Genomic DNA, 27,102 nt, shown 5'->3' on the forward strand with positions numbered 1-27,102 from the left:
TGCAACATAAGAGAGGACCAGACTAAGGCATTACTGGAGCAATGAGTAGTACCAGTGGAGCTTACTATTACAAAGAACAGAATTAGCCCCTGCTAAGTCTATGCATTTGATGCAGAAGTTTCTTATCACAGAAAACCAGAGCTGTTGTAACATGAACATAGTTGAAATATGTTGCACTTGCAATAGGAAATGAAAATCAATTTTCCCTTTTATGTCAGCTGCCATTGTAAATAAGATGTATATGAGACTGCAGCACTAAAACCAGATCACTGTAATATGCTTAGTGTCCTGGAAGCTGGATGGAGACTCCTATTTAGCAAAGGCACAGTCTCTGAATTGAACCTTAGTTTTTTTTGCATTGGGAAAAATAAACTTTGACCCATTTACAGTTTAACTGGAGATGTGACTAGTGTGGGTTACTAGCCATAAATCATTGGAATTAATATTCCAGAATAACCACCGTTCTCTTTAGTTAATACAATAGATGCATCTATGCTCTTGTTGATGGCATTAACTGCAAATCCAATCAGCTATAAAATTGGTAATCTATTGTTTTTTTCTGGTAATTGCCATATATTTCAAATAGTCTAAAGGCGAGACTCTGGTCTGTTTTAATTTGTTACAATCTCTGCCAGAAAGAAGCCGAGGTGAAACAAGACAATTATTAAGGATTTAAGAAACATACAATTTTTCTCAACACATTAAATGGAACAGTTTGCTGATTTCCATTCTGAATTGGAGTAAGCTAAAACAGTAAAACATTCAAAGTTTGTGAGAAGATTTGTAGCTCGGGCGCTCATTGTTGTGGTTCTGTTCACTGAGCTGGGAATTTGTGTTGCAAACGTTTCGTCCCCTGTTTAGGTGACATCCTCAATGCTTGGGAGCCTCCGGTGAAGCGCTTCTGTGACCTTTCCTCTGGCACTTGTAGTGGTTTGAATCTGCCGCTTCCGGTTGTCAGTTCCAGCTGTCCGCTGTAGTGGTCGGTATATTGGGTCCAGGTCGATGTGCTTATTGATTGAATCTGTGGATGAGTGCCATGCCTCTAGGAATTCCCTGGCCGTTCTCTGTTTGGCTTGTCATATAATAATACTGTTGTCCCAGTCGAATTCATGTTGCTTGTCGTCCGCATGTGTGGCTACTAAGGATAGCTGGTCGTGTCGTTTGTGGCTGGTTGGTGTTCATGGATGCGGATCGTTAGCTGTCTTCCTGTTTGTCCTATGTAGTGTTTTGTGCAGTCCTTGCATGGGATTTTGTACACTACATTGGTTTTGTTCATGCTGGGTATCGGGTCCTTTGTCCTGGTGAGTTGTTGTCTGAGAATGGCTGTTGGTTTGTGTGCTGTTATGAGTCCTAGTGGTCGCAGGAGTCTGGCTGTCAGTTCGGAAATGCTCCTGATGAATGGTAGTGTGGCTAGTCCTTTGGGTTGCGGCATGTCCTTGTTCCGAACTGACAGCCAGACTACTGCGACCACTAGGACTCATAACAGCACACAAACCAACAGCCACTCTCGGACAACAACTCATCAGAACGAAGGGCCCGATACACAGCATGAGCAAAACCAATGTAGTGTACAAAATCCCAAGCAAGGACTGCACAAAACACTACATAGGACAAACAGGAAGACGGCTAACGATCCGCATCCATGAACACCAACTAGCCACGAAACGACACGACCAGCTATCCTTAGTAGCCACACATGCAGATGACAAGCAACATGAATTCGACTGGGGCAACACTACTATTATAGGACAAGCCAAACAGAGAACAGCCAGGGAATTCCTAGAGGCATGGCACTCATCCACAGATTCAATCAATAAGCACATCGACCTGGACCCAATATACCGGCCATTGCAGCGGACAGCTGGAACTGACAACCGGAAGCGGCAGATTCAAACCACTACAAATGCCGGAGGAAAGGTCACAGAAGTGCTTCACAGGAGGCTCCCAAGCACTGAGGATGTCACCTAGACACGGGACAAAACGTCTGCAACACAAATTCCCAGCCCGGCAAACAGAACCAGAACTTTGAAACATCTTGCATTTATCTAGTAACTTTAACATGCTTCAGAAGAGCATTTCATACAGAGATATTTTGAGAAGGGACCAAAATAGGGGTAGGTTTAAAAGGACATCTCAAAGGAAGAGAGAAGTTGGGAGATAGAGAAATGGAATTCTAGCATTTTGAGTCTAGACTGCAGCCCAATGGCAAACCATGAAAATTGGGGGTATGCACGAAGCCTGAATTGGAGGAGCACAAAGGTGAGGAAGGGTCAGCGGGCCGAAGAAGGTCGCCAAGATTTGGTGAATGGTAGGGGGAAGGATTGTGTGGAGATTGCTGTGGTTCACGTTTGCCATATCATGGAGCGATTTGAAAACAAAGGTCAGAATCTTAAAGTAAAGGCACTGTGAACCCGGAGATAATGTAGATCAGTGAGAGCTGATGGGTGAGTACGATGTGTAAGTTAGGATGTAGGTAGGAAACATTTACAGCGGCTCAAGTTTGTGCATTCCTAACTTGCAGAACTTCTGATAGATAGACAGATTGTACTGGTCTTTGGAGCAATCACACAAGTGAATCTCAAATTCATATTTCCAGTTAAATACAATAAGTATACAATTAGTGACAAACCTTTCATTCTCTTCCCCTCCACTCCCCCAGGAGAATTATTTTTCATTCCCATGCGTTTACTCAATTATGGTCACCCAATATAAGTTCAACCACTTTGGTAAGGGTGTAGCAGGAGGTGATCCACAGTGTCAAAATGAATTTGAAGAAGTGGGTGATATCCTCCCAGCAGAACGTGAGGGATGCTGTTGATTCTACATCTCATGGCCATTCATCTGAAAACAAGAAAGTTTGAGAAATATCATTGACATGTTGCAGGCTCTGCAGTCAGTCTCTATGCACGAGTCAAATGGTATCTGTAGGTGGAGCCTTATTGTGGTGTCTTGCCTGGTGGCTGGAGGTGCCTACTTTGCAGAAGGCTCACTGAACCTCACGCCAATCAGGCAGTGGCAAGTCCGCCAGGGGGCCTACCCTCTGGAATGGAAACTAGAGGTGGAATTCCCGCCAGGTAATCAGAAGCCAGCAGCTCTTGCTACTGTCAGAACGATTCTCCAAGAATCCCAGGATCATGGAGGTGCCAGGCTGGAGGAGATACCCTCCCCAGCTAACAGCTTTGACCCACAGCACTGGCAATATGCCTGTCACAGTTGGGTTAATCCCAGCATTGACACAATGGTCACGAATTGGGCATTATTTAGCTGTGGGGGGCAGGAAGTCAGTCATGAGCGTTCCCGCCCAGCACTTAATTCTGGTGGTAATGGGATACGTGGGACTTCAGGTCTGAGATCACCTCTCCTAGTTTCCTGCCTCCAAGCTCACCAGCTGGAGCAGAGGTTTGTACCCTGTAACTCTCAGTCTATATATCAGTGGAGCCTGGAGGAACCTTCTGCACACCAGCAAACAGCCTGTATCCAAGAGGCAATGAGATCTCCTCCTCAGAATCACAAATTGCAGCTCCTAGGACAATAGGGGTTAGGTTAGACAGTGCTATTTATACCAATGTTTTGGCCTGGAAGGACAGTGTATAGACTGCTGCCCTCTTGGCCTTTAATAGTTGGGCTCCCTGGGGTAGTATCAACACAAGTCTGAGTGTGTGGTGCTGGAAAAGCACAGCAGGTCAGGCAGCACCTGAGGATCTGGAGAATCGATGTTTTGGGCATAAGCCCTTCATCAATACAGGTGCAGAGCCCAATGGCAGTAGCTGGAGGTGACCTACATGTTACCTGCTGTTTCTCAGAATGTTTGTATTCGTCAACCCTCCTAAGCTTCCCTCTCTGAATGTCACACCGTTGGTGCATTAAAAATGCTACTAGGTGCACTGCCATAAACTCTAGAGAAGCAGCAAATGGAGACGCCCTTCCAGGGATAAGCTGACAGAAGGGAGATTAATTTGGTTTAATGAACTTTTCATCCAATAGGATCAGTCTTATGATACTGGCCTCCAGATCACCCTCAGGCAGAGCAGAAGGCAGATTGACACGATTCCAGGAGAGACATTATTGTAATTCACTCATGAGGCATGAGCCCTGTTGGCTGGACTAGCATTTATTGCCGATCCCTACTTAGTCTTGAGAAGGTAGTGATGAAATGCCTTTTTGGATGTTGCTCTGGGTAGACCCACAATGCCCTTAGAGAGGGAATTCCAGGATTTTAACCCGATGACAGCTAAGGAACAGCAATATATTTCCAAATCAGGATGGTGAGTGTCTTGGAGTGTCCTTGCAGGTGGTGGTGACCCCCTTGTTTGTTGTCCTTATCCTTTCTGGATGGTAGTGATAATAGAGTAGGTTGACTTTTGGATATTCTTGAGTTAATTGTGTGAAAGAACTTATATGGCACATTGTTGGTCAAAGGGATTTAATAAGAAGTTCTGTCTTACAAATGTTGATGTTCTTTTGGTTTATATCATAGCATTCCAAAGCACTTTGAAAAAAAATTCACAAGAGTATTTATTGTTGACATTAAAGTTTAAAAAGTTTTGAAAGTTGCACTTCATTCCTGTGTTGGCCACAGAGCTATGTGATTCGAACTGCTGCAAGAACACCATGTCTTTTCTCTTCATACCCATGGCCTCATTTAAATTTTCATGTAGTTTGTGACTGAGATGGTTTTGCAATTACATCCATATGTTTTGATGAACACTCTTGGCAATGATATTCATGTGTAGGAATGCATGTGCTATAATTATAAGGACAAAGTTTATATTCTATACTGCTGTATTAACTTGCAATGGGAAAAGTTGAACATTTATTGCATCAATATGACGATGAATCATCTGCTTGAATAACTCTCTTCTTTAAACCTTGATCCATCCTTTTTTGTTAGATATTAATTCATTATATCATCTCCAAGCCACTCACCATCCTGACTAAGGAGTAGACCACCATTTCTTCAGTATCAATGGATTAAACTCCTGCAATTCTCTCTCTCTCTCTCTCTCTCTCTCTCTCTCTCTCTAAAAACCGAGTTTAAGGACAGATTAGCAGGAACACAGCATCCACTCCTACTAGCCTTCAATACCCATGAAGAATCTATCTTCCTCTGCCTTAAAATTATTTAATGACCCCACGTCCACACCTTTCTGAGGCCGAGTTCCAAAGCTGCACAGTTCCTTGAGAGGAAGAGATTTCTCCTCATCTCCTGTCCTAAAAAGGTGATGCTGAATTTTAAAACTGTGCTGCCTGGTTTTGGACATACCCCTAAAAGTAGACAACTTTTCCATATCCACCTTGTTAAGCTTTTTCAGACTTACCATTTTAAATGTCCAGCTAGCTCCCTCCCATACACTAAGTTCTTTCTCTTTGTGAACCTGTTGGTGATTTTCTGCCAACTTTGCGTTCTGTCCAATCATCTGATGTGCTGCTCAAATTTGCACAATTGTTTGCTTTTGCCCTGAGTTTTGTCTTCCCTAATGTTTTAGTGCACCATGGATGGTGGACCCTTCCTTTAGAATTTTGCTTTACAGTGAGAAAGTGTGTGGAGTAGAAGGTAAATATTTTCCTCGTCCGAGGTCCATAGGCTACTGTCTCATTACAGAAAGATGGACGAGTGGTGAGTTCAACCTGGGGGTCACCATTGCCTCAGTCCTTCATGGTGACCTCAACCAGTATTGGAATGAAATCCTGGAGATTGGCATTGCTCTGCAATTGTAACCAGCCATCCAGCTAACCAACCCCCTTCAGTAGGAACATTTTTATTCTGACTATTCTGAAATAGCCTCTTAAATGCATTCCACTTTGTCTTTATTGACCTAATGGGGTCAGTTAGTTCATTGGCTGGATGGCTGATTTGAGTTAGGATTGGAGTATTTGAGTTATAGGATAAGCTGGAACATTTTTCAGAGAACATAGGAGGTTGAGGGGTGACCTTTTTGTAGAGCTTTATAAAATCATGACTGGTGTGGATAGGGTGAATAGCAAAGGTCTTTTCCCTAGAGTGGGGGAATTCAAAACCAGAGGGCATATTTTTAAGGTGAGAGGTGAAAGGGTCCTAAGGGAGAACCTTTTCTCACAGATACTGCTGCATATGAGAAATGAAATGCCAGGGGAAGTGGTAGGTACAGTAATCATATCTAAAAGACATTTGGACAGCTACATGAATGGGAAAAGTTTAGAAGGATATGGGCCAAATACAGGCAAATGGGACCAGTTTAGTTTGGGAAACTTGGTCAGCATGGACAAGTTAGACTGAGGGGTCTGTTTCTGTGCTGCGTGGCTCTGTAACAGCATGAGTTAAATTGCCTGACTAACTGTGATCATCGTAAAGGCCCTGCCTTCACAACCTAACCCCTCACCTGAGGCATGGTGACTCTCAGGTCTCTGTCTGTCTGTCTCTCTCTCTCTGTCTCTATCTAATGACAGAGCAGTTTTATGGTGCTCTATGACAATGGTGATTTTAACTTAGTATAACTTTACTTGCTGACCTATCCCATGCTCCTGAAAGTCAGTTCACTTTGGTTACCTCCGTTTTCATGACTTCATTGATATTTTCAACTTGAATAAGGGAAACAATCTTAGCTCCATTCAAGCTGAAGTAAAATTTAATTTAAATTAAAGTTAAAAATTTAATTATATTGTGTTTGATGCTACCTATGGGGTGTCTTTACTCTGAGGTCATTAATTAATCCTGATGTATTTTATAATAGCAAGCCTAAAATAACCTGCTCTCTGCTCAATTTCATTTCATTCTCCTCTAAGGGACTATCTCAAAAGTATTCTGTGAACTCCTCATCAAGTCTACTCCTGTCAGTCTGATTTTTCTGGTTTATATCTAGATTATTGTCATCCATTGCCCCTTTATCACAAGCTTCCAATATTTTTTACTTTAATACTATACCCTTCAGTATATTCGGTATTCACTGAAGAGAGGGACATGACGGATGTTGAGGTTAGGAATAGATCTTTTGAGTACTCTAGGTCAAGTCAGCATAAGGAAAGAGGATGTTTTAGGTACTCTAAAAGGGATTAAGATAGACAAGTCCCCATGTCCGGACGGGATCTATCCCAGGTTACTGAAGGAAGTGAGAGAGGAAATAGCTGGGCTTAACCAGATATCTTTGCAGCATCCTTGAGCACTGGTGAGGTCCCAGAGGGCTGGAGAATTGCTAATGTTGTCCCCTTGTTTAAGAAGGGTAGCAGGGATACTCCAGGTAATTATAGATTGGTGAGCCTGATGTCAGTGATAGGGAAACTGCTGGAGAAGATACTGAGGGATAGGATATATTTCCATTTGGAAGAAAATGGGCTTATCAGTAATGGGCAGCATGGTTTTGTGCAGCGAAGGTCATGTCTTACAAACCTAATAGAATTCTTTGGGGAGGTGACAAAGTTGATTAATGATGGAAGAGCTGTTGATGTCCTATACATGGACTTCAGTAAAGCATTTAATAAGGTTCGAGTAAAAAGTGAGGTCTGCAGATGCTGGAGATCAGAGCTGAAAATGTTTTGCTGGTTAAAGTGCGGCAGGTCAGGCAGCATCCAAGGAAAAGGGAATTCGACATTTCGGGCAAAAGCCCATGATAAGCTGATGGAGGAAGTGAAGTTGTATGGGGTCCTGGGGTGTACTAGCTAGATGGATAGAGAACTGGCTGGGCACGAGGAGACAGTAAAAGTGGAAGGGAATATCTCAAAATGAAGTCCTGTGACCAGTGGTGTTCCACAGGGATCCATCCTGGGACGTGTGTGTGTGTGTGTGTGTGTGTGTGTGTGTGTGTGTGTGTGTGTGTGTGTGTGTGTGTGTGTGTGTGTGTGTGTGTGTGTATAGGAAGGTATCAGTTGCCTGATTAGTAAGCTTGCAGATGATGCCAAGATTGGTGGAGTAGCAGATAGTGAAGGGGACTATCAGAGAGTACAGTAGAATATAAATAGATTGTAGAGATGGGCAGAGAAATGGCAGATGGAGTTCAATCCGGGCAACTGCAAGGTGATGCATTTTGGAAGATCCAATTCAAGAGCAAACTATACAGTAAATGGAAAAGTCCTGGGGAAAATTGATGTACAGAGTGATTTAGGTGTTCAGGTCCATTGTTTCCCCAAGGTGGCAATGCAGGTCAGTAAGGTGATCAAGAAGGCATACGGCATGCTTTCCTTCATTGGATGGGGTATTGATTACAAGAGTTGGCAGGTCATGTTCCAGTTGTATAGGACTTTGGTTTGGCCGCATTTGGAATACTGCATACAGTTCTAGTCACCACATTACCAAAAGGATATGGATGCTTTGGAGAGGGTGCAGAGGAGGTTCACCAGGATGTTGCCTGGTATTAAGGGTGCTAGCTGTGAAGAGGGGTTAAATTGCTTAGGATTATTTTCATTAGAAAGACAGAGGTTGAGGAGGGATCTGATTGAGGTCTACAAAATCATGAGAGGAATAGACCGGGTGGATAGCAAGAAGCTTTTGTCCCAGGGTGCAGAACTCAATTACTATGGGTCATGAGTTCAAAGTGAGAGGGGAAAGGTTGAGGGGAGATATGCGTTGAAAGTTCTTTATGCAGAGGGTGGTGGGGGCCTGGAGCACATTAACAGTGGAGAAGGTAGAGGTGGGAACAGTCATGTCATTTAAGATATATCTTGATAGATACATGAATGGGCAGGGAGCAAAGAGATGCAGATCTTTAGAAAATAGGCAGCAGGTCCAGATAAAAGATCTGGATCAGCACAGGCTTGGAGGGCTGAAGAGCATGTTCCTGTGCTGTAATTTTCTTTTTATTTGTTCTGTATTGTATTTACTGTTGGGAGGCCTGTACACCCTTTAAGTAACAACTTATTTCTTTACTATTCCTTGTCTGACTGAAACCAATTCTCCATTCTCATCTCCTGAATGAATGTCATCTCTAACTATTGCACAAATGCCATCCTTGATTAACAGTACCACCCCCTATCTATACAATCTTCTCGAATGTTGTATAATATTCAGGACTCAATCCTTATCCTCCTGATACCACATCCTTGTAATGATGATCAGATCATTACTATTTCCCTCAATGTGCACCCAACAATTTGTTTACTTTGTTAGTTTTGTGTTTTGGTATCTTTGAAAGTCTTCATAGAATCATAGAATCCCTACTGTGTGGAAACAGGGCATTTTGCCCAACAAGTCCACACCAACCCTCTGAGGAGTAACCCACCCAGACCCATTCCCCTACCCTACATTTACCCCTGACTGATCAACAACACGTTCACCACCCTCTGGCTGAAGAAATTCATCCTCATCCCAGTTTCAAATTGTTGTCCCTTCATTCTGAGACTGTGCCCTCTTGTCCTAGTACTGATGGAAACATCTTCTCCACGTCTCTACCCAAGCATCTCATTGTTCCATTGTTTCAATTAGAACTCCCCTCATCCTTCTTAATTCCACTGAGAACAGACCCAGAGTCCTCAACTGTGGGTTGTTTTGACCTGGATGGTGTCAAGCTTCTTGAGTATTTTTGAAGTTGCACCATCCAGGCAAGTGTGGAGTATTCCATCACACTCCAGACTAGTGCCTTGTAGATAGTGGTCAGGCCTTGACTGCAAAGGATTCTCCAAGTTCCACACTGGATTCCAAACGTTAACTCTATTTCTCTCTTCATAAACGCTGCCAGACCTGCTGAGTTTCTTCAACGTTCTCTCTACGTATTTCAAATTTCCAGTATCCACAGTATTTTGCTTTATTTTGGAAGACTGACGTGAATTGACACTATTTTCTGGAACACAGAGGAGGGGCTCAGAGGGCTGTGGATGCCTGACTGGTGCCCGGTTTGGGACATCTCCTCAGGGGGCGAAGGAGAATGCAGTGGTCTTTGCCTTTCTAGTTACCAGTGATCCAGATAGAATTGGGAAAGAGGTTCTGTATTCAGAACAGGAGGATGGTGTCAAGCTTCTTGAGTATTTTTGAAGTTGTACCCAGGTTGATTAGACTAACCTACACATCCCTGAACACGGGCAATTTAGCATGGCCAATTCACTTAACCTGCACGTCTTTGGAATGTAGGAGGAAACTGAAGCAAACCCATGCAGACACTGGGAGAATGTGCAAACTCTGCACAGTCACCTGAGGCTGGAATCGAACCTGGGTCTCTGACGCTCTGAGGCAGCAATGCTAATCACTGAGTCACCATTCCAGCCTTGGGATATTCCTAGGTTTTTCCTTTCTGTTCCTTCTAGCTGTTCTCTGACCTGATTTCCCATATTATTTTGCTCTATTATCCTGTGTCAAAGAGACAGCACATCTTGCCACATTTGATGCCTTGGCCCTGGCCATTTAGTTTAAAACTCTCTCTGGTTCTCTACTTATACAGCTTATAAGAACACTGAACCCAGCAATGTTGGAACGTAGACTGTCCCAAGAGAACAGCCCTAACTTTCCACAGCACTGCTGCTAGTGTCCCATAAACGACACAGCATCCGAGGAGCAGGAGAATCGAGGCTTCCTGAAGAAGGGCTTATGCCCGAAACGTCAATTCTCCTACTCCTCGGATGCTGCCTGGCCTGCTGTGTTTTTCCAGCATCACATCTTTCAACTCTGGTCTCCAGCATTTGCAGTCCTCACTTTCTCCCATATACTACAGCCCACTTCTCCCATTCTAGTCTTTGAACCCCGTATTAATTTTTCTAAATTTTATACGCCAATTTGAATTTGGCTCAGGTAATAATCTAGAGTTTATAACCTCCCTGAGATTCTGCTTTTTAATTTAGCTGAGTTCCTCATACTCTGTATTCAGAACCTCTTTCCTAGTTCTGTCCAGATGACTAGCAAGTAGAAAGGCAAAGACCACTACATTCCCCTTTGCCCCTGAGGAGATGTCCCAAACCGGGCACCAGTCAGGCATCACAGCCCTCTGAGCCCCTCCTCTGTGTTACAGAAATAGTGTCATTTCATCTCAGTCTTCCAAAATAAAGCAAAATACTGTGGATGAAGGGTCAACCCTTTCAAACTGAGAGGAGGAGGAATCTCTTCAGCCAGAGTGTGAATGTGTTGTTGATGGCTGTGGAATCCAAGTCATTGAGTGTATTTAAGATAGAGATTGATACGTTCTTGAATAATAAGGAGATCAAAGGATACTGGGAGAAGAAAGGGGTTGAGAACTATATCTGCTACAATCAAATAGTGGCACAGAACTGATGGGCTGAATGGCCAAATTCTGCTCCTGTATCTTATAATCTTAAAGCAGCAAATCATGTTGTGCAGTTATATCCACAGTGTGGTTAGGGAGTGAGTTCCAGCATTTTGACCCAGCAATGATTTTGTTTTCTGATCAGTATGGTGTATGACTTGGTGGCTTGACTGTTATTCTTATCATTCTAAACAGCAGTAGTTGTAATTTTGGCTGTTACTTTCAAAGAAGCCTTGTAATGTGTGGATATCTGATAAGGACGGATTGCACTCAACTATCTGATCAAGCGCTCTCTCTCCACTACCACACTTAGTGGCCTGGGTGAGTTGCTGCAGTGTACCCTATGGGCAGTACCTTCTGCTGCTTCTGTGCAGCACTGGTGGAGAGAGTGGATGTTTAAGGTGATGGAGAGGGTGTTAATCAAATGTCCTGGATGGAGATTAGAATGGCATTCATAAAGGTAAGTGAAGAGTATTCAATCATACACAAATTTTACTCACGTATTTTCAGAAGTTGACATTCCTAATATTACTGTTCTTGTAACAATGCAGCAGTATTGTTGTGAGGCGATTTACACTATGAAATTTAGCAAGCGTTCATGATTCATTGGCTGAATGCTTTTGTTATTCACGATGAGAAAAAATCATAAATAACTTTTTACGGCGAACGTGTTTTACAATCCCAGTCTAAAATTACAGACTGGATCCCCCTTTTAACTCTGGCCTGATACTGCTGCGATTCCATCCGTTTAACAATAATGAATGATTGTAAAAGTCAAATGTAATTTGGACCCATGTATTGATAACTGGCAAAAACTGTGCAATTGCCGTATTTCATATAGCATTGGAAACTGGCCTGGCAAACTTAGATCAGCTAAGAAGCCTGACCTTTGGCAGAACAAAACAGTAATTGGGAGGAGAACTTCTGGCAGCTGTAACTTTGGACCAAGAATAAAATATTTTATCAATCAAAACCTACAAGTTCATAGATGGCCAAGTGTTTTTAAGGTGGAGAAGATGACATGGTGATAATTGTAGTGATTGTAATAAGGTCAGCCAGGTGGATGACATAGAATACGAGTTCTCTGGTTGGGGCTGTTAATCTGCTCCAATCAGGGAGCCTTGGCTGATAGCTATAAACAGGAGTGTCTGAGGTTCTGTTCACTCGGAGAGCTGGCTCTGAGGGAGCTGGATCAGTGTCAAGGACTCTGTGTGTAAATAAAGGGGGACTTGGTGACTGGATACCAACCTCTGTGGAGTTATTTCAGAAATGTTACTAAGCTAGTAATCTAGAGGCTATTGTGTTCGAAGAAAGCGCAAAACCATAAACTGCAGTTCATAGTAAACACACACATACAATAGATCACTTTTATGGGAATACAATTGAATACAATCCAGAAATTCTCTTCAGGCGTCTCTGGCTGATGTAAAAATGAAAGGTTAAACTTCAATCTCTTTTAATTACATTCTCTGTCAATTAGACTGAATGACAAGTCTATTCCTGTGTTGATTTGAGTTCAAATCCCATCCTGGCAGCTGGTGGAATATAAATTCAATTAATAAGTCTGAAATTGAGTTTGTGTCTACAGCGCATTGTTATAAAAACTACCTGGTTCACTAATGCCCCTTTAGGGAGGGAACTCTCTGAGCCAGTCTGGCCTACATGTGACTCTAGACCTATAGAAATGTGACTGTCCTATAACTCCACTCTGAAATGGCCTTAGAGAGAGCATTCTAAGCCCCATTTTAACGCCTTGTCTGGGATATGGCACCCTCAACAGTGCAGCATTTGATCAATATTGCACTAAAGAGTCAGCCTAGGTTATGTTTTCCAACCACTAAACTGGCTTCAAGAACAATACAATTATTAAACAACAGCATCTTGACTGGGGAAGTTACATAAGAATAAAAGAAATCAGAATGTGTAGGCCATTCAGTCTCTCAAACCTGACCCACCATTCTGTTAGCTCATGGCTGATCTGTTCCAGGCCTTAACTCCTTCTATGTGCCAACTCCTTGTGCGCTCAACTCCTTAATATTAAATACGGTGAGTGACGTGGTGGCTCAGTGGTTAGCACTGCTGCCTCACAGCACCAGGGACCGGGGTTTGACTCCAGCCTCTGGTGACTGCCTGTGTGGAGTTTGCATATTCTCCCTGTGTCCAAAGATGTGCAGATCAGGTGAACTGGCCATGCTAAATTGCCCATAGTGTTAGGTGTTTTAGTCAGATGGAAATGGGTCTGGAGAGTCGGTGTGGACTTGTTGGGCCAAAGGGCCTATTGCCACACTGTTGGGAATCGAATCTAAAATACTTGGTGATCTCTCCTCCACAATTCTCTGGGGTTAAAAATTCTCTATATTCATTCCCCTCAGAAGAAATTCCTTTGCATTTCTGTTTTAAATGACTGTTTCTTTATTCTTTTAACTATGTTCTCTAGTTCATTCATGGAAATATCTTCTCGACAGCTTCCCTGCCAAGCTCCCTCAGAATCTCGTGTATATTAATAAGATCACTCCTCATTCTTCCAAACTCCAATGAATAAAAACCTAACCTGTTTACCATTCTTGACAAGTCAACCCATTCAGGAATCTGCCTAGTGAACATCTTTTGAATTGCCCCAATGCCAATCTTAAATGTTAAATTATTAAAGCAAATGAAAACTAGCGTACAGTTTGTCAAGTTGTTGACCTCCATCAGCACCTTTTCTCCTTATTATAAGTCATTATCACTTGAAATTTGGCCTGATGAGTGCAAGAGAAAGACCTTTGGCAATGTGTCTCAACTTTCAGAAAGATAGCTTTTTAAATGTCCATATTATTTTGTTTCTGAGTTGCTCACAGCACCATATTTGAGACTAATTTTAAATTCCTGCTGACTCCAGGCTAATCCTGGGGGCAGGTGGCCTTACTGTTAATACCCTGTTAATGTACAGATAGCTCAATCACCTTTTTATTGAGCTAATACATTATTAGAATAAAGTTGATTCTGCATGCAGCGCAATCATCCACTGTCTTTCATTTGTAAAAATCCTTTTCTCTTGCTTTTAGATTGTCAAACCTGCCAATGTTAAAATTCTGTATTCCTCACAGACTACACAGATCAATCTTTCAGTCAGCGAGACCATTCAGTCTTAGGTGATAACATAAATTGTGCTCATTTTTGTTTGTAAAGTATTTGAAGCAATTGACAGAGAATGTAATTAAATAAGATTGAAGCTTAACCTTTTCATTTTTATATAAGCCACGAATATCTGAAGAGAATTTCTGGACTGTATCCAATTGCATTCCCATAAAAATGATCCATGTGTGTTCATGTTTACTATGAACCGCAGTTTATGGTTTTGTGTTTTTTTGGAACACAAGGGCATCTGAAATAGGAGCAGCAGTAAGTCATTTGGCTCCTTTTGAGCTTGCTCAGCTACTCAATAAGGTTGCAACTGATCTTACTTGAACTCCCCTTGCCTGCCTTATCCTCATATTTGTTAATTCCCTGAGTACCAAACGAATCCACTGCTCTGTTTATTGACTGTACTCAACAACTGAGCTTTCTGAGTTCAGTAAGAAACAAATCACAATTCCTTGAGACAGTAGATTTCTCCTCATCTCAGTTCTAAACAACTGACCACAGTGACCTAAATTCACCAGTCAGATGACACATTTTCTCAGTGTCTACCCCTTCCAATCTCTAAGTTTTTTTTATGTTTTACCCAGAAAGGAAAACTGGTGAATGAGACATAGCAGTTCAATTCAGCTTTCCTGACCAGTGAACGACATTTCCAAGTTATATAGTTTTTGACCTTTTTTTTATTGTTCTTCCCCTCTTGGTAGTTAGATTCACTATAAATTCCAGAAAATATTGGATTTGTCTATTCAATCTCTCCCCAGAGGACAATCCCCACATTCCAGAAATAACTCCATTGAACCTTAGCTGCACTCCCTCTACAACAATTACATTGTCCCTTAGGGAAGGAGACCAAAACGGAATACTATACTCTAGGGTGGCCTCAATAATGCTCTGTATAATTGTAGTAAAACATTTCTTTCTTATACATTTCCTAATTGCTTGCTGTACCTTTTATTCTTCATTCATTCATGAGTTAAACATTTGTTGCATATCCCTGATTGCCCCTAAACTGAATGGTTTACTTGGCCACTTAAAAAGGTAGTCAAATGTCAACCATATTATTATAGATCTGATGTTATCTTTAGGTCAGATCAGTTAAGGATGGCAGATTTCCAAAATGACATTAGTGAACCATGTGGGTTTTATAACAACAATCATTTATAGCTTTGTGATTATTCTTTTGAAACTAGCTGTATAATTTAATTCAAATAAAATATAAAACACATTTTCCCCCATGTACCACAACAGAGTTGGCACGGTGGCTTAGTATGCTAAGGACTTGGGTTCAATTCCAGCCTTGGTCGACTGTATGGAGTTTGCACATTCTCCCTGTGTCTGCATGGGTTTCCTCCGGGTGCTCTGGTTTCCTCCTATAAATTAAAGATGTGCAGGTCAAGTGAATTGGCCACGCTAAATTGCCCGTAGGGTAGGGGCAAAATATAGGGTAGGGGAATGGGTCTGGGTGGGTTACTCTTCAAAGGGTTGGTGTGGACATGCTGGGTCAAAGGGCCTGTTTCCACACTGTAGGGATTCTGATTCTAATTCTAACTTTAGCCCAAATGCTCAAGGGTACCAACCTGGCCATCTTGATTAATAGCGAAGTGACATTATCACGAGACCACTGCCTCTCCTGTTGGCTTTCTGTACCTCATGTACAAAGACATTACAGTTCCTTTTGAATAAGCACACTGCCTTACCCCCTCCATTCAAAAAACAGTGTTTTTTTTTCACTTGGATACTATCATACTTGTCCACATCATATTTAATCTGCTGTTATTGCCCAGTAGCCCAGCTGTCTAATCCTTCTGTGGTTGATTTGTGAGCTCTTCAATGCTTACTTTTCCACCCAACTTTGCAGTGTGACCAAAACTGAATATGTCCCACTCAGACCACTCACTGAAGTCATTAATGTAGATTGTAAATAACTGACACTCTTTGTGGCACTCGACTAGTTACAACTTGAAATGCCCTGTTCATTCCTACTATTTTTTTCTGATCATTAACCATTCCTGGCTCCATGCTAACTATACCCTTGAACCCTGATCTTGTGTAATACGTCTTGTGTAGCATTTTAAATACTTTTAGAAAATCCAAACACATGACATCCACTGGTTCCTCTTAACCAAACCATTAGTTAAATCCTCACAAACTAACAGACTTGTCAAACATGATTTTACTTTCAGAAATCCATTCTGACTCTGCTTGGTCACGTTAAGATTTTCTAAGTGTCTCGTCACAACTTTCTGGTGACACGTTATATACCTTTGAAGATGTGTCGTTCTTCAAAATATTTCAGTTTCTCTTGAAAGTGTATTCTTGGGAGGTAGACAATTTTGTGCTTACACTTGGTGGCTGTTTACTGTATGGGTTACGGTACGTTTACAGTACTGTTACCACTCAGTCGGAAAGTTTGTAGGTTGAAATCCCATTTTTTAAAAAAAAAACCTTCAGCTTAAAAATCGAGACTGACACTTCACTGCAAGACAGGAAATGGAGACAGTCAGAGGTGCCATATTTCATATGAGATGTTAAATTGAGACAATGTCTGCTTTCTCAGTACAGGAGCACATCCCATGGCACTATTTTAAGAAGAGCAGATGAGATCTTCCCTGTGATCTGTGAAAAGTTATCCAACAACCAGCAACATAGAAAGCAGAGTGTCTGGACATTATGCTTTTTTTTTGCTTAAGAGTTTGCTGTGCAAAAATTATCTAAGTATTTTCATAGACTACAACTGTGACTATATTACAAATGTGTTTGACTGTAAAACAGTTTAGGTTGTCCTGACGTCACAAGATGTCTTCAGTGCAACTAGGGGTGGGCAGTAAATGCTGGCCAACCAGTGATGCCAATGCCCAAGAAGTGAATAAAATAATTTTTTTTTCAGAAGTATTGTCAATCCAAATACACCCATGTTAGAGATTCTCCCACTTCTGAACCATCTTTACGTCTTGTTTAAGATATCTAGCCTTATTAGCAATGCCTCCTTGTAGTTGTAGAATATGTTGTAGGAGAGAACAAGGTTGACAACTCCCATCTGCTGCATTGCCTTGAACAGAATTCACTTCAATTCCACAGATGAAAGAGTTGGGTATCATCATGTACAACTGCAGCTGCCTCGGCTTAGACCTGCACAAAGTCTTCTCTGTGTATTGGCAGCTGGAGTACCGAGACTCTCCACCTGAAATCTGGTCAAAGAAGCTCTTCGGTATTTCCAGCATGCATTCCCCCCTCAACCTACAGCTGAATGGGTTTGAAGCCGATGTCTATCTAGCTGTAAGTAATGTTTCATTTTGGTACCTATTATATTGCCAGCTTTGTCAGAGAGTGGAGCAGATTTACACTTTATGAAACCCCTCATTAATTCTGGAAGTAAATATTAAGCAATAAGTGCATGTTGCTTAGTGATGATTGTGGGGTGTTCCTACTGGTCCTGGCAAACATTGCCTAATCAACACACAGTAGAGACATGTATCCTTGAGTATGACAGATTGCAGCATATGGTAGAAAACATGAACTACATGGGGTGCATTCAACTGTAGAAGTGAGAGCATTCAGAGATGATAACACTACTTTGATACTTCATTCCTGGCTAATGTACAAGCTGAAAGTAGCCTTGGCCAGTGTTGAGAAAAGTAATGGAATACAGGCGATTAGCGTCTGACATAACCTTGCTTAACACTTGCTAATTCACATCTTCTGTCTCCATAGACCTCTCCTGAACCTTTATGCCCCAGTGGCCGCACCAAAGATATCGATGCTGTTCTCAGGGTTATTGCCAATGCTCAGAAGTTCATAGACGTGGCTGTCATGGATTTTCTACCCCTTGTCAATCGCAGTAATGCTCAGAGGTCAGTATAACATACTCACTATCTGGCTTAACTTAAATAGTATATTTCTAATCATAAAATATCAAATTTTGGAGCCCAAAAGCCAGTTGATCAGAGTTCAAGACCAGCATGTTCCTGTGAGGGTGAAAGGTAAGGATGACAAAAGATATTGAAATTATTGTTAAAAAGAAAAAGGCATATCTAAGGTCTAGAAAACTAAAATCAAGCAAGGCCCTTGGGGAGCGTAATGGAAGCAGAGAAGAGAAATAGAAAGAGGTGTTACAATGGCCCAGTAAGTAGTACTGCTGTCTCACAGAACCAGAGTCCCGAGTTCGATTCCACTGTCTGTGAGGAGTTTACATATTCTCCCATGTCTGCATGGATTTCCTTCGGGTGCTCCAGTTTCCCCCCAGTCCAAAGATGTGCAGGTTAGGTGGTTTGGCCATGCTAGATAGCCCATAGTGTCCAGGGTGCTGCAGGTGGGTGGATTAGCCATGGGAAATGCAAGGTTACAGGAATAGGGTAGGGGAGTAGGAGTGGGTGGTGTGCTTTTAGGAGGGTTGGTGCAAGCTTGATGGGTGAAATGCTCTGCTTCCACATCATAATGAATCTACGATTCTAACCTAAACAAGAAATTAGGAGGGCTAGAAGGGGCCATTAAATATTCTTGGCAAGCATGATTGGCCCACTCAAGGACAAAGGAGGGAGTTTATGTTTGAAGCCAGAGGCAGTGGGTGAGGTCCTTAATAAGTTCTTCACATCGATGTTCAGCAAGGAGAAGGACATGGATGATGGTAACATTAGAGAGGAGTATGTAGTTATTTTGGGGCATGTCAGTATTAAGAAGGTGATTTTGGGTGTCTTAAAGCATCAAAGAAGAGTCGCAGAAACTATTGGGAACTATCCTTGGAGGCAAGGGAGGAAATTGCTGGGGTCCTGACAGAGATTTTTGTATCTTCTTTAGCCCCAGGTGAGGTCTCAGGAGACTGGAGAAAAGGCAATGCCCTTCCTTTGTTTAAGAAGGGAAACAGGAATAATCCAGGAAATTATACAAAGCCTTATATCAATGGGAAAGAAATTATTGGAGAGAATTCTTAGCCACAGGATTTACACGGATTTGGAAAAGAATGGATTTATTAGGGATTGTCTCGCAAGCTTGATTGACGTTTTTGATGAAGTGATCAAAGATGATTGAGCGTGGGGCAGTGGATGTTGTCTATATTGATTTGTCATGCTTTTGTAAAGGTCTGGCTGGTCCAGGGAAATCTATGGTGAGTTGGTAAATTGGATACAAAATTGATTTGGTCACAGAAGACATATATAAATGATTTGGTTAAAAATGTAGGTGGTCTGACTATCAAGTTTATGGATGACACAAAAACTGGAGGATTTGTGGATAATGTAGATTATCAAAGGGTACAGCAGCATGTAGATCAGTTGGAAAGCTGGGCAGAGAAATGACAGATGGAATTTGTGTGGAACAAATGTGGGTGATACATTTTGGGAGGTCAAATGCACGAGGAAAGTACACTGTAAATGGTAGGACCCTTTGGAGTATTGATATTTAGAGGGATCTTTGGGTACAAGTCCATTGCTCTCTGAAAGTGGCAGTGTAAGTGAATAAAGTAGTAATGAGGTATATGGCATGCTTGCCTTCATTAATCAGGGCATTAGGTGTAAAAGTTGCCAAGTCATGTTGCAGCTGTTAAGTTAGGCCACAATTGGAATACTGTATACAGTTAGGGTCGCCACATTATAGGAGGGATGTGGAGACTTTGGAGAGGGTGCAAAAGAGGTTAAGTAGGATGTCACTGGGATTGGAATACATTAGCTAATAAGGGGAGGTTGAACAAACTTGGATTGTTTTCCTAGAACTTCAGAGGCTGAGGGATGATCTGATGGAAATTTCTAAAATTGAGAGGCGTGGATAGTCAGAATCACTTTCCCAGGGTAGAAATGTTAAATATTAAGAATGCTAGGTTTAAGATGAGAGGTGGAAAATTTAAAGGAGATGTGTGAGGAAAGTATTTTATACAGAGTGTGGTAGGTGCCTGGAATGTGTTGCCAGGGGAGGTGCTTGAAGCAAGTACAATGGCAACATTTAAGAGGCATTTAGGCAGACACACAAACAGCAGGGGATAGGGGAATGTGGACTAGGCAGTGGGATTAATAGGCCGATGGGCCTGTTTCAGTGCTGTACTGTTCTGTGTTTAAGTCCTATTTGGGTTTGCATTGGCTCTAAACTTACCATTCCAGCTCAGAGTAAACTGTAAAATTCTGATTTTGATTCACAGTCTGTGCTGAAATCGCTGCCAATACCACAGTTGCCAATCTAGAATAGAGAAGATTTACGACAGCCAGACACCTTGCTCTCGATCTCTCTCATTCAAAATTGTGACTGTTTGGACAAGGGGATTGAACCTGATTGCAATGCCTGAGAGAAAATGGTAGATGAAGCAACCAGCATCCTACAGTCATACCCCACCCCATTTCCCTCAGCATCAGGTGATTCCTTCAATAGAGTACGGGGTCAGAACAGTGAGATGAAGTGAGAAATAAATCCTGTTCACTTTACAAAACCAGTTACAGTGAATTTACTACAAGTGTACTATACTGAGTAGGGTCTGTTTTTATTAATGTGCTTCAGGCACAATTTAGAAAACTGGCAACCTGAATTCAGATCGGTTTTATAGCAGGGTTCAACAAATTAATGCAATTTACTATTCATTGCCAGTCTGAAATTATTTAGTTAGTGCTGCAGGAGACTGGAAACAAATGAATTCTCATTATGATGGCAGTACACAGGAAGCCAAGATACTCAACGTCAAACTGCTTATCGATAAAAGAACTACATTAGTTAGAAATCAATTTGCAGAGATTATATCGAATTTGAGTAGTTTATGGCATAATGGTTAGATTCTTTAGATCTGCCCACATCCTTAATTCATCATTTTTAAAATCATTTTTATCATTCTTACTGCGTGAATGCTGAGACCCAGAGACAGTTTGGCTATGCCGATGATGATGTAGTATGGCTGTGGGAGCTGTTATCAGTTAGTGGTCATAACATAGGAACTGATACTAGACGGTCTCCTTTCCTATTGGAAAGCTATTGTTGTTTATCTGAAGGACAGAATGAATCTCTACTTGAAAAGATAAGGTTTGATTAGGAATAGTCAGTAAGGCTTTGTCAGAGGGAGGTCATTCCCAAACAATTCAACTGAACTTTTCAAGTTGATCAAGAGTATAGAGGAGGGTAGTGCAGTTAATGTGGTTTATATGGATTTCAGCAAAGCCTTTGACGTGGTCCCACGTGGGACATAGGGATCGAAGATAAAAGCTTATGGAATCCCAGATAACCTGACAAGGTGAATCCAAAATTAGTTTAGTGACATGAGACAGAGGGTAGTGAGAGAAGTTTGTTTTAGTGACTGGAGGCTAGTGTCCATTGGCCTACCTCCGATCAGTTTAGGGTCCCTTATTGCTCAACAATATAGATGAGGATGTGAGGGGATGGTAAGCAAATTTACAGATGACTTGAAGATTGGCTGGGTGGCTGCCCGAGAAGAAGGTCTTAGGTTACAGAAGGATATAGATTGGGCAGAAGGAATCTAACCCGAAAAAGTGAGTGTGTGCATTTTGGAATAAGTAACAAGACAAGGGAGTTCTCAATGAATGGCAGGACATGAGCAAGCTCAGGGGAACTTGAGGTGCTTGTTCACAGTTCCCGGAAGGTGATAAGGCAAGTTAATCGGGTGGTTAAGAAGGTGTACGGAACACTTGGCTTTATCAGTCGAGGCACAGATTATAAAGCAGAAAGGTATTGTTGGAGCTGTACAGGACTTTGGTTTAACTACATTTGGAATAGCCTGTGCCCAGTTCTGGTCACCACACTATAGGAAGGATGTGATTGCACTGGAGGGGTGTGAAGGAGATTCACCGGGATGGAGCAGTTTAGCAATGAAGGGAAGCTAGATAAGCCTGGGTTGTTTTCTTTAGAACAGTGAAGGCTGAAGGTGGACCTGATTTGAGGTGAGTAAGAAGATTGAGGACTGAATAGAAAGCCGCTGTTCTCCTTAGTTGAAAGGTCAATAAGGGGGATGGGAGGAGGTTTAGAGGGGATTTGAGGTAAAGGAAATTCACCCAAAGGTTTGTGGGAATGTGACAAACACTGTGTGGGAGGGTAGTTGAGGTGGGAAATCTCACAACCTTTAAAAAGTATTTGGATGAACATCTGTCATAACATTTGATAATATGGACCAAGTAGTGGAAGGTGGATCTAGTGTACGTTTAGGATAGTTTTCGTCAATGCAGACTCCATGGGCCAAAGGACCTCTTCTGCATTGTATGATTCTATGGTATTCTATAAACCATCTTCTTCTGCATCACTTTTCCATAAAGTTAGGTTTTCATTCATAACAGAGGTAGATTATCCCTTTTAATTTGTCTGTACATCATCAGAACTTATGGGGAGGAGAAATTGATTAACATTGCTATAAATCTTGTTCCATTTTCTTGTATAATCATGGAATGAGACAGGTCAGAAGTTGGGCTGCTCTATCCATTGTGATTATGCTAACTCTTTTTGTAGCACTATCCAATTAATTCCATTCCTCTACTCTCTCCTCTTAGTCCTCTAACTGATTTCTTTTCCATTTCTGCCTCCAACATCGAGCTGTTATCTTAATAAGTAGCTTATAACTTGGCACCATCTCAAACACCTTCTGGAAATCCAAATGTATTGCAATGACTGCTTCCCCTTTATCTTGCTTGGTAGCTCCTTTGTCAGACATGATACCCCTTTAGTGAAGCTATCCTGACTCTGCTTGTCATGTACATTTCTAAATGCTTTGCTAATGCATTCTTTATGACAAATAACATTTCTGCAAATACAGATGTTCAGCTAATAGGCCTATAGTTACCTCTTTCTTGCACTGGTGAGCAACAATATAAAATAATGGAATTAATTTTAAAGGGGGTGCAGGAGCAGAAAGATTTGGACATATGTGCACATATCATTGAAGGTGGCAGGTCAGATGCAGAGAACATTAAATAAAGCTACAATGTTCTCAGCTTTATTAATTGGGGCATGGAATACAAGAGTAATGAGGTGATGTTGAACTTGTACAAGACACTTGTTAAACCCATTGTCAGGTCATGTCATTAAAGTCCCAGCAGACCATAGGTTGTTCAGATTAGAGAGAGACAACTGATGGTGAGTTTAACCTGTTGGTCACCACACTTCAGGTGAGGGGGCAAGGTTGAGAAGTTGGGTCACTCATGGTGACCTCAGCTCGTGTGTGAGGAGGCCTGGCGGAGTTGTATCCCAGGCTGTTGAGGAAATATCCAGGTCCCCAGCAGTAATTCCCAAATCCTGTCTGGCCAGAGGACTGCTAACATTGTCCCATCATTAAAAGATGGAAGAAGGGTTAGACCAGAAATTACGGGCCAGTCAATTTAACATCAATATGGAAGAATGATTTGGAGATGCCGGTGTTGAACTGGGGTGTACAAAGTTAAAAATTGCAACACCAGGTTATAGTCCAACAGGTTTAATTGGAAGCACTAGCTTTTGGAACGGTCCTCCTTATCAGGTGGTTGTAGGGAAGAAGTTATTAAAATGAATTCTGAGACAGGATATATTTGCATTTGAAGAGACACGGCTGAATCAGGGAAAGTCAGCATGGATTTGTTAAAGGTAGATCATGTTTGATAACTTTGAATTTTTGAGAAGGTAACCAGGAGTGTTAATAAGGGGAGGATATTTGATTTGGTGTACGTGAACTTTAGCAAGGCATTAATAGCTGATGGGATCCAAGACAAAGAGTTGCTGCAGCTGCCCCTAGCCATTAGTGACTGATAAACAAGGACAATCAGATCCCCTCGACACCTTAACAGCATCTCACCGCTTAAAAATATTCTGCCTTTATGATTTTTTTTCTACTAAAGTGAATAACTTCATACTGAATGTGTGTCCATTTATCATGTTCTAGACTGTTGACTTGCCCAGCCCTCTTGAAGCCTCCTTATGTCTTCCTCACGACTTACATTCCTCTCCGGTCTGGTATCGTCATAAAATATGTGAATGTTACAGTTGGTCCCGACACCCAAACTGTTTATAGAGATTGTGAACAACAGTGGGTCTCTCATGGATCCTATGATATGTCATCAGTCTCAGGATGGTAGACTATTACTGACTCGTTTATTCTGACTGTCTGTTTACAATCTTTTCAACAATTCTCAATCCTGGAGCTGTAATGATGCCAACAACTGCTTCCTGGAATTGTGCCATGAAATCTGCAATCCCAGACCTGAGAGGGCAGATAGGACTTTGGCTTGACACTATATGAAAGACTGAGGGCAATAAATGGTGGTGCCCAGTGACAATGGAGTGCCATGCATGGCAATGAGATCAAGAAAACTTCAATTCAGTGTTTGACACAGATGAAAAGTGGGGGCTTACTGGGGCATGAGGATGTTGTCATAAAGAATTACATTGCTTTTTTAACATAGGCATCAACCTTACAAATATATTTCTATGTTGAAATGTTGATATGATGCTGTAAAAACACACTTGATGTTTCTACAGGACTAATTGAATAACTTAAAAAGAATTATATAAACATCATAAATAAATTTACTTATGTAAATAACTTACATGGGCACAATGGGACAAATGGCTTTATTCCTTCCATTTTTTTCTGTAATACTGTGTTCATTTGCTGCTGATACACAAGCAACAATTTCTAGATTATTACAAATATGGCAATGCATGTACATGATTGAGTAGAGTCAGTTTAGTATTCCTCACCTCTGACCTGCTCTCATGACTATTATAATTGTCTTGAGTCCTGTACAATTTCTGGGTTAGTGGTAACATTCATGATGATGATGGAGTGGTTTTCAGTGATGGTTATACCATTGAACATCAAGAGGTAGCAGTTAGATTATCTCTTATTCAAGCTAGATAGTCATTTGAGTGGCACAAATGTTATTTTGCCACATTTCAGCCCAAGCCTGGATATTGCCCTTACTTCCTAAAGCCTATCCACCAACGCACAAGTCAAGAATGTGATTGAACATTCCCCACTTGTCTGTATGAATGCAGCTCCACAAACATCCAAACACGACACCATTCAGGACGAAGCAACTTCCTTGATTAACACCACATCCCCAAACATCCACTCCCTCCACCACCGACACTCAGTAGCAATTGTGTGTACTAGCTCGAAGATTCACTGCAGAAATTCACCAAAGATCCTTAGACAGCACCTTTCAAATCCTGACCATTTCCAATTAGAAGATATATGGGAACACCACCACCTGGAAGTTCCCCTCCAAGCCAATCACCATCCTGATTTGGAAATATGTTGCAGTTGCTTCAGTGTCGCTGGGTCAAATTCCTGGAATTCTTTCCCTAACAGCATTGTGGGTCTACCTACAACACGTGTCCTACAGCAGTTCAGGAATACAGCTCCCCTTTACAGTCTCAATGACAGCTAGGGACAAGCAATAAAATGCTGGTTCAACCAGCGGCATCAGTGTCCCAGAAATTACCAGGCTGGGAAAGGGAAAGAGTAGAGCTAAACCCAGGAGAGCTTAGAATCATTTTAGACTAGCTTCAGGAGATTGAGGTTTCTGCTTGAGGAGCAGTTTTCAATTGTGTTAAATGTAAAAGTACAAAGTTGTGTTCTTTTTAGTTTTAAGTAGAAATTGAGCTTGGTCAAAGTTACTTTTACTTATTTGTTACAATTGAAGTATGCAAGTTTTTCGGGTCAACCTTTCAGCTGTTCACAGGATATTTAAATTTGTTTTGAAAGTCATTGGTCTTGACAGGGGTCAGTCATAACAATATCTTCATATCTTTCTCTTTCCTTAGATTCTGCAAAGTACAATACCAGTTTAACCTGGAAATGAAGGCTGCCATAGTTAAATATCAGATTGTCAGTTTTGTTTGTTCTGCTCAAGGCAAGAAATCCTTGTGCTGTGTTTCAGATACTGGCCTCTGATAGATAATGGCCTGCGGGAAGCTCTGTTTCTGCGGAGAGTCAGGGTGCGAATGTTGGTCAGCTGCTGGAAAGGAACCTACTTGCCAATGCTCAACTTCCTATGGTCCCTGAAAATGTTCTGCAGTGAGCCCATCAACTGCAGCTTCGAAGTGGTGAGTGCCGTCCACTTCCAAAGATTTCCTCCTTACTCCATCTCTTAACTCTAGCTGCTTTAGCTTACTGTTCTGAAATTACCTCCTCTCTGCCTTGCCACTTCTCTCTCCTCCTCTGTGATACTTTGCAAAGTTGTATGGGTTGGACCGAAGGGTCTGTTTCCATGCTGTACATCTCTATGACTCTATCTGTGCTTATATCACCTTCTGTGGACGAGTATCACATTTTGTTTGGGCTTCTTGTCTATGTTAAATATGATATAAAAATGCAAGTTATGAATGCACAGGACTCAGCATCCACATGGAATCACCACCTGTTGGATTTTCCACCTAGATAAGGTTTTATACTGTTGGGATGTATATCTAATAAGCCTAGGGAGGGTAGAACTGTAGTTGCTGCTTGGGAAATCGGGGGGCGCTGTGGAGCTGTTGTTTGGACTGTTTACCGAAACTGCCTGTGCAGCTGGACTACCAAGGTCAGACCAATACAATGGCAGCCTTTACTCGGAGACCTTGTTTACAAGACAGACCATCTCGTGGATACCTGCCAAGGCCGAGGCCTGTTCACAGGAGGCCTTTGTCTGTGAGAGATCACGTGTGTGAGTGATTACGTAGCGTTAGCTTAGCGAACAATATATCAAGCAGGGGTTTTTGGAAAGATTTCAGAAGGCGCTTTCTCCAGTGAGCTGTAAACACCTCACTGTATTTTGTGTACGTCTCTCTCTCAGTAAACAGCTTATATTTTGAATCAGATCCAGTGTTTCTCTCCTTCAAACGAACACGGGGACGGTAGCCCGTCCTAACAATACTCAGGGTGTAGATAGAAGTTTAG

The 27,102-nt window shown here is 41.8% G+C and overlaps 1 protein-coding gene across 1 annotated transcript in view; it reads left to right on the forward strand.

The window, feature by feature from the left end:
* Nucleotides 1-27,102, forward strand: part of pld5 (phospholipase D family member 5) — a 90,028-nt gene that overhangs the window by 28,493 nt on the left and 34,433 nt on the right. The window contains exons 6-8 of the mRNA XM_060830823.1: nucleotides 17,358-17,555; nucleotides 17,991-18,130; nucleotides 26,105-26,270. Of these exons, the coding sequence (XP_060686806.1) occupies nucleotides 17,358-17,555; nucleotides 17,991-18,130; nucleotides 26,105-26,270 (504 nt within the window). The remainder of the gene's footprint in view (nucleotides 1-17,357; nucleotides 17,556-17,990; nucleotides 18,131-26,104; nucleotides 26,271-27,102) is intronic.

Source organism: Hemiscyllium ocellatum, chromosome 10, assembly GCF_020745735.1.
Source record: "Hemiscyllium ocellatum isolate sHemOce1 chromosome 10, sHemOce1.pat.X.cur, whole genome shotgun sequence".
NCBI lineage: Eukaryota > Metazoa > Chordata > Chondrichthyes > Orectolobiformes > Hemiscylliidae > Hemiscyllium > Hemiscyllium ocellatum.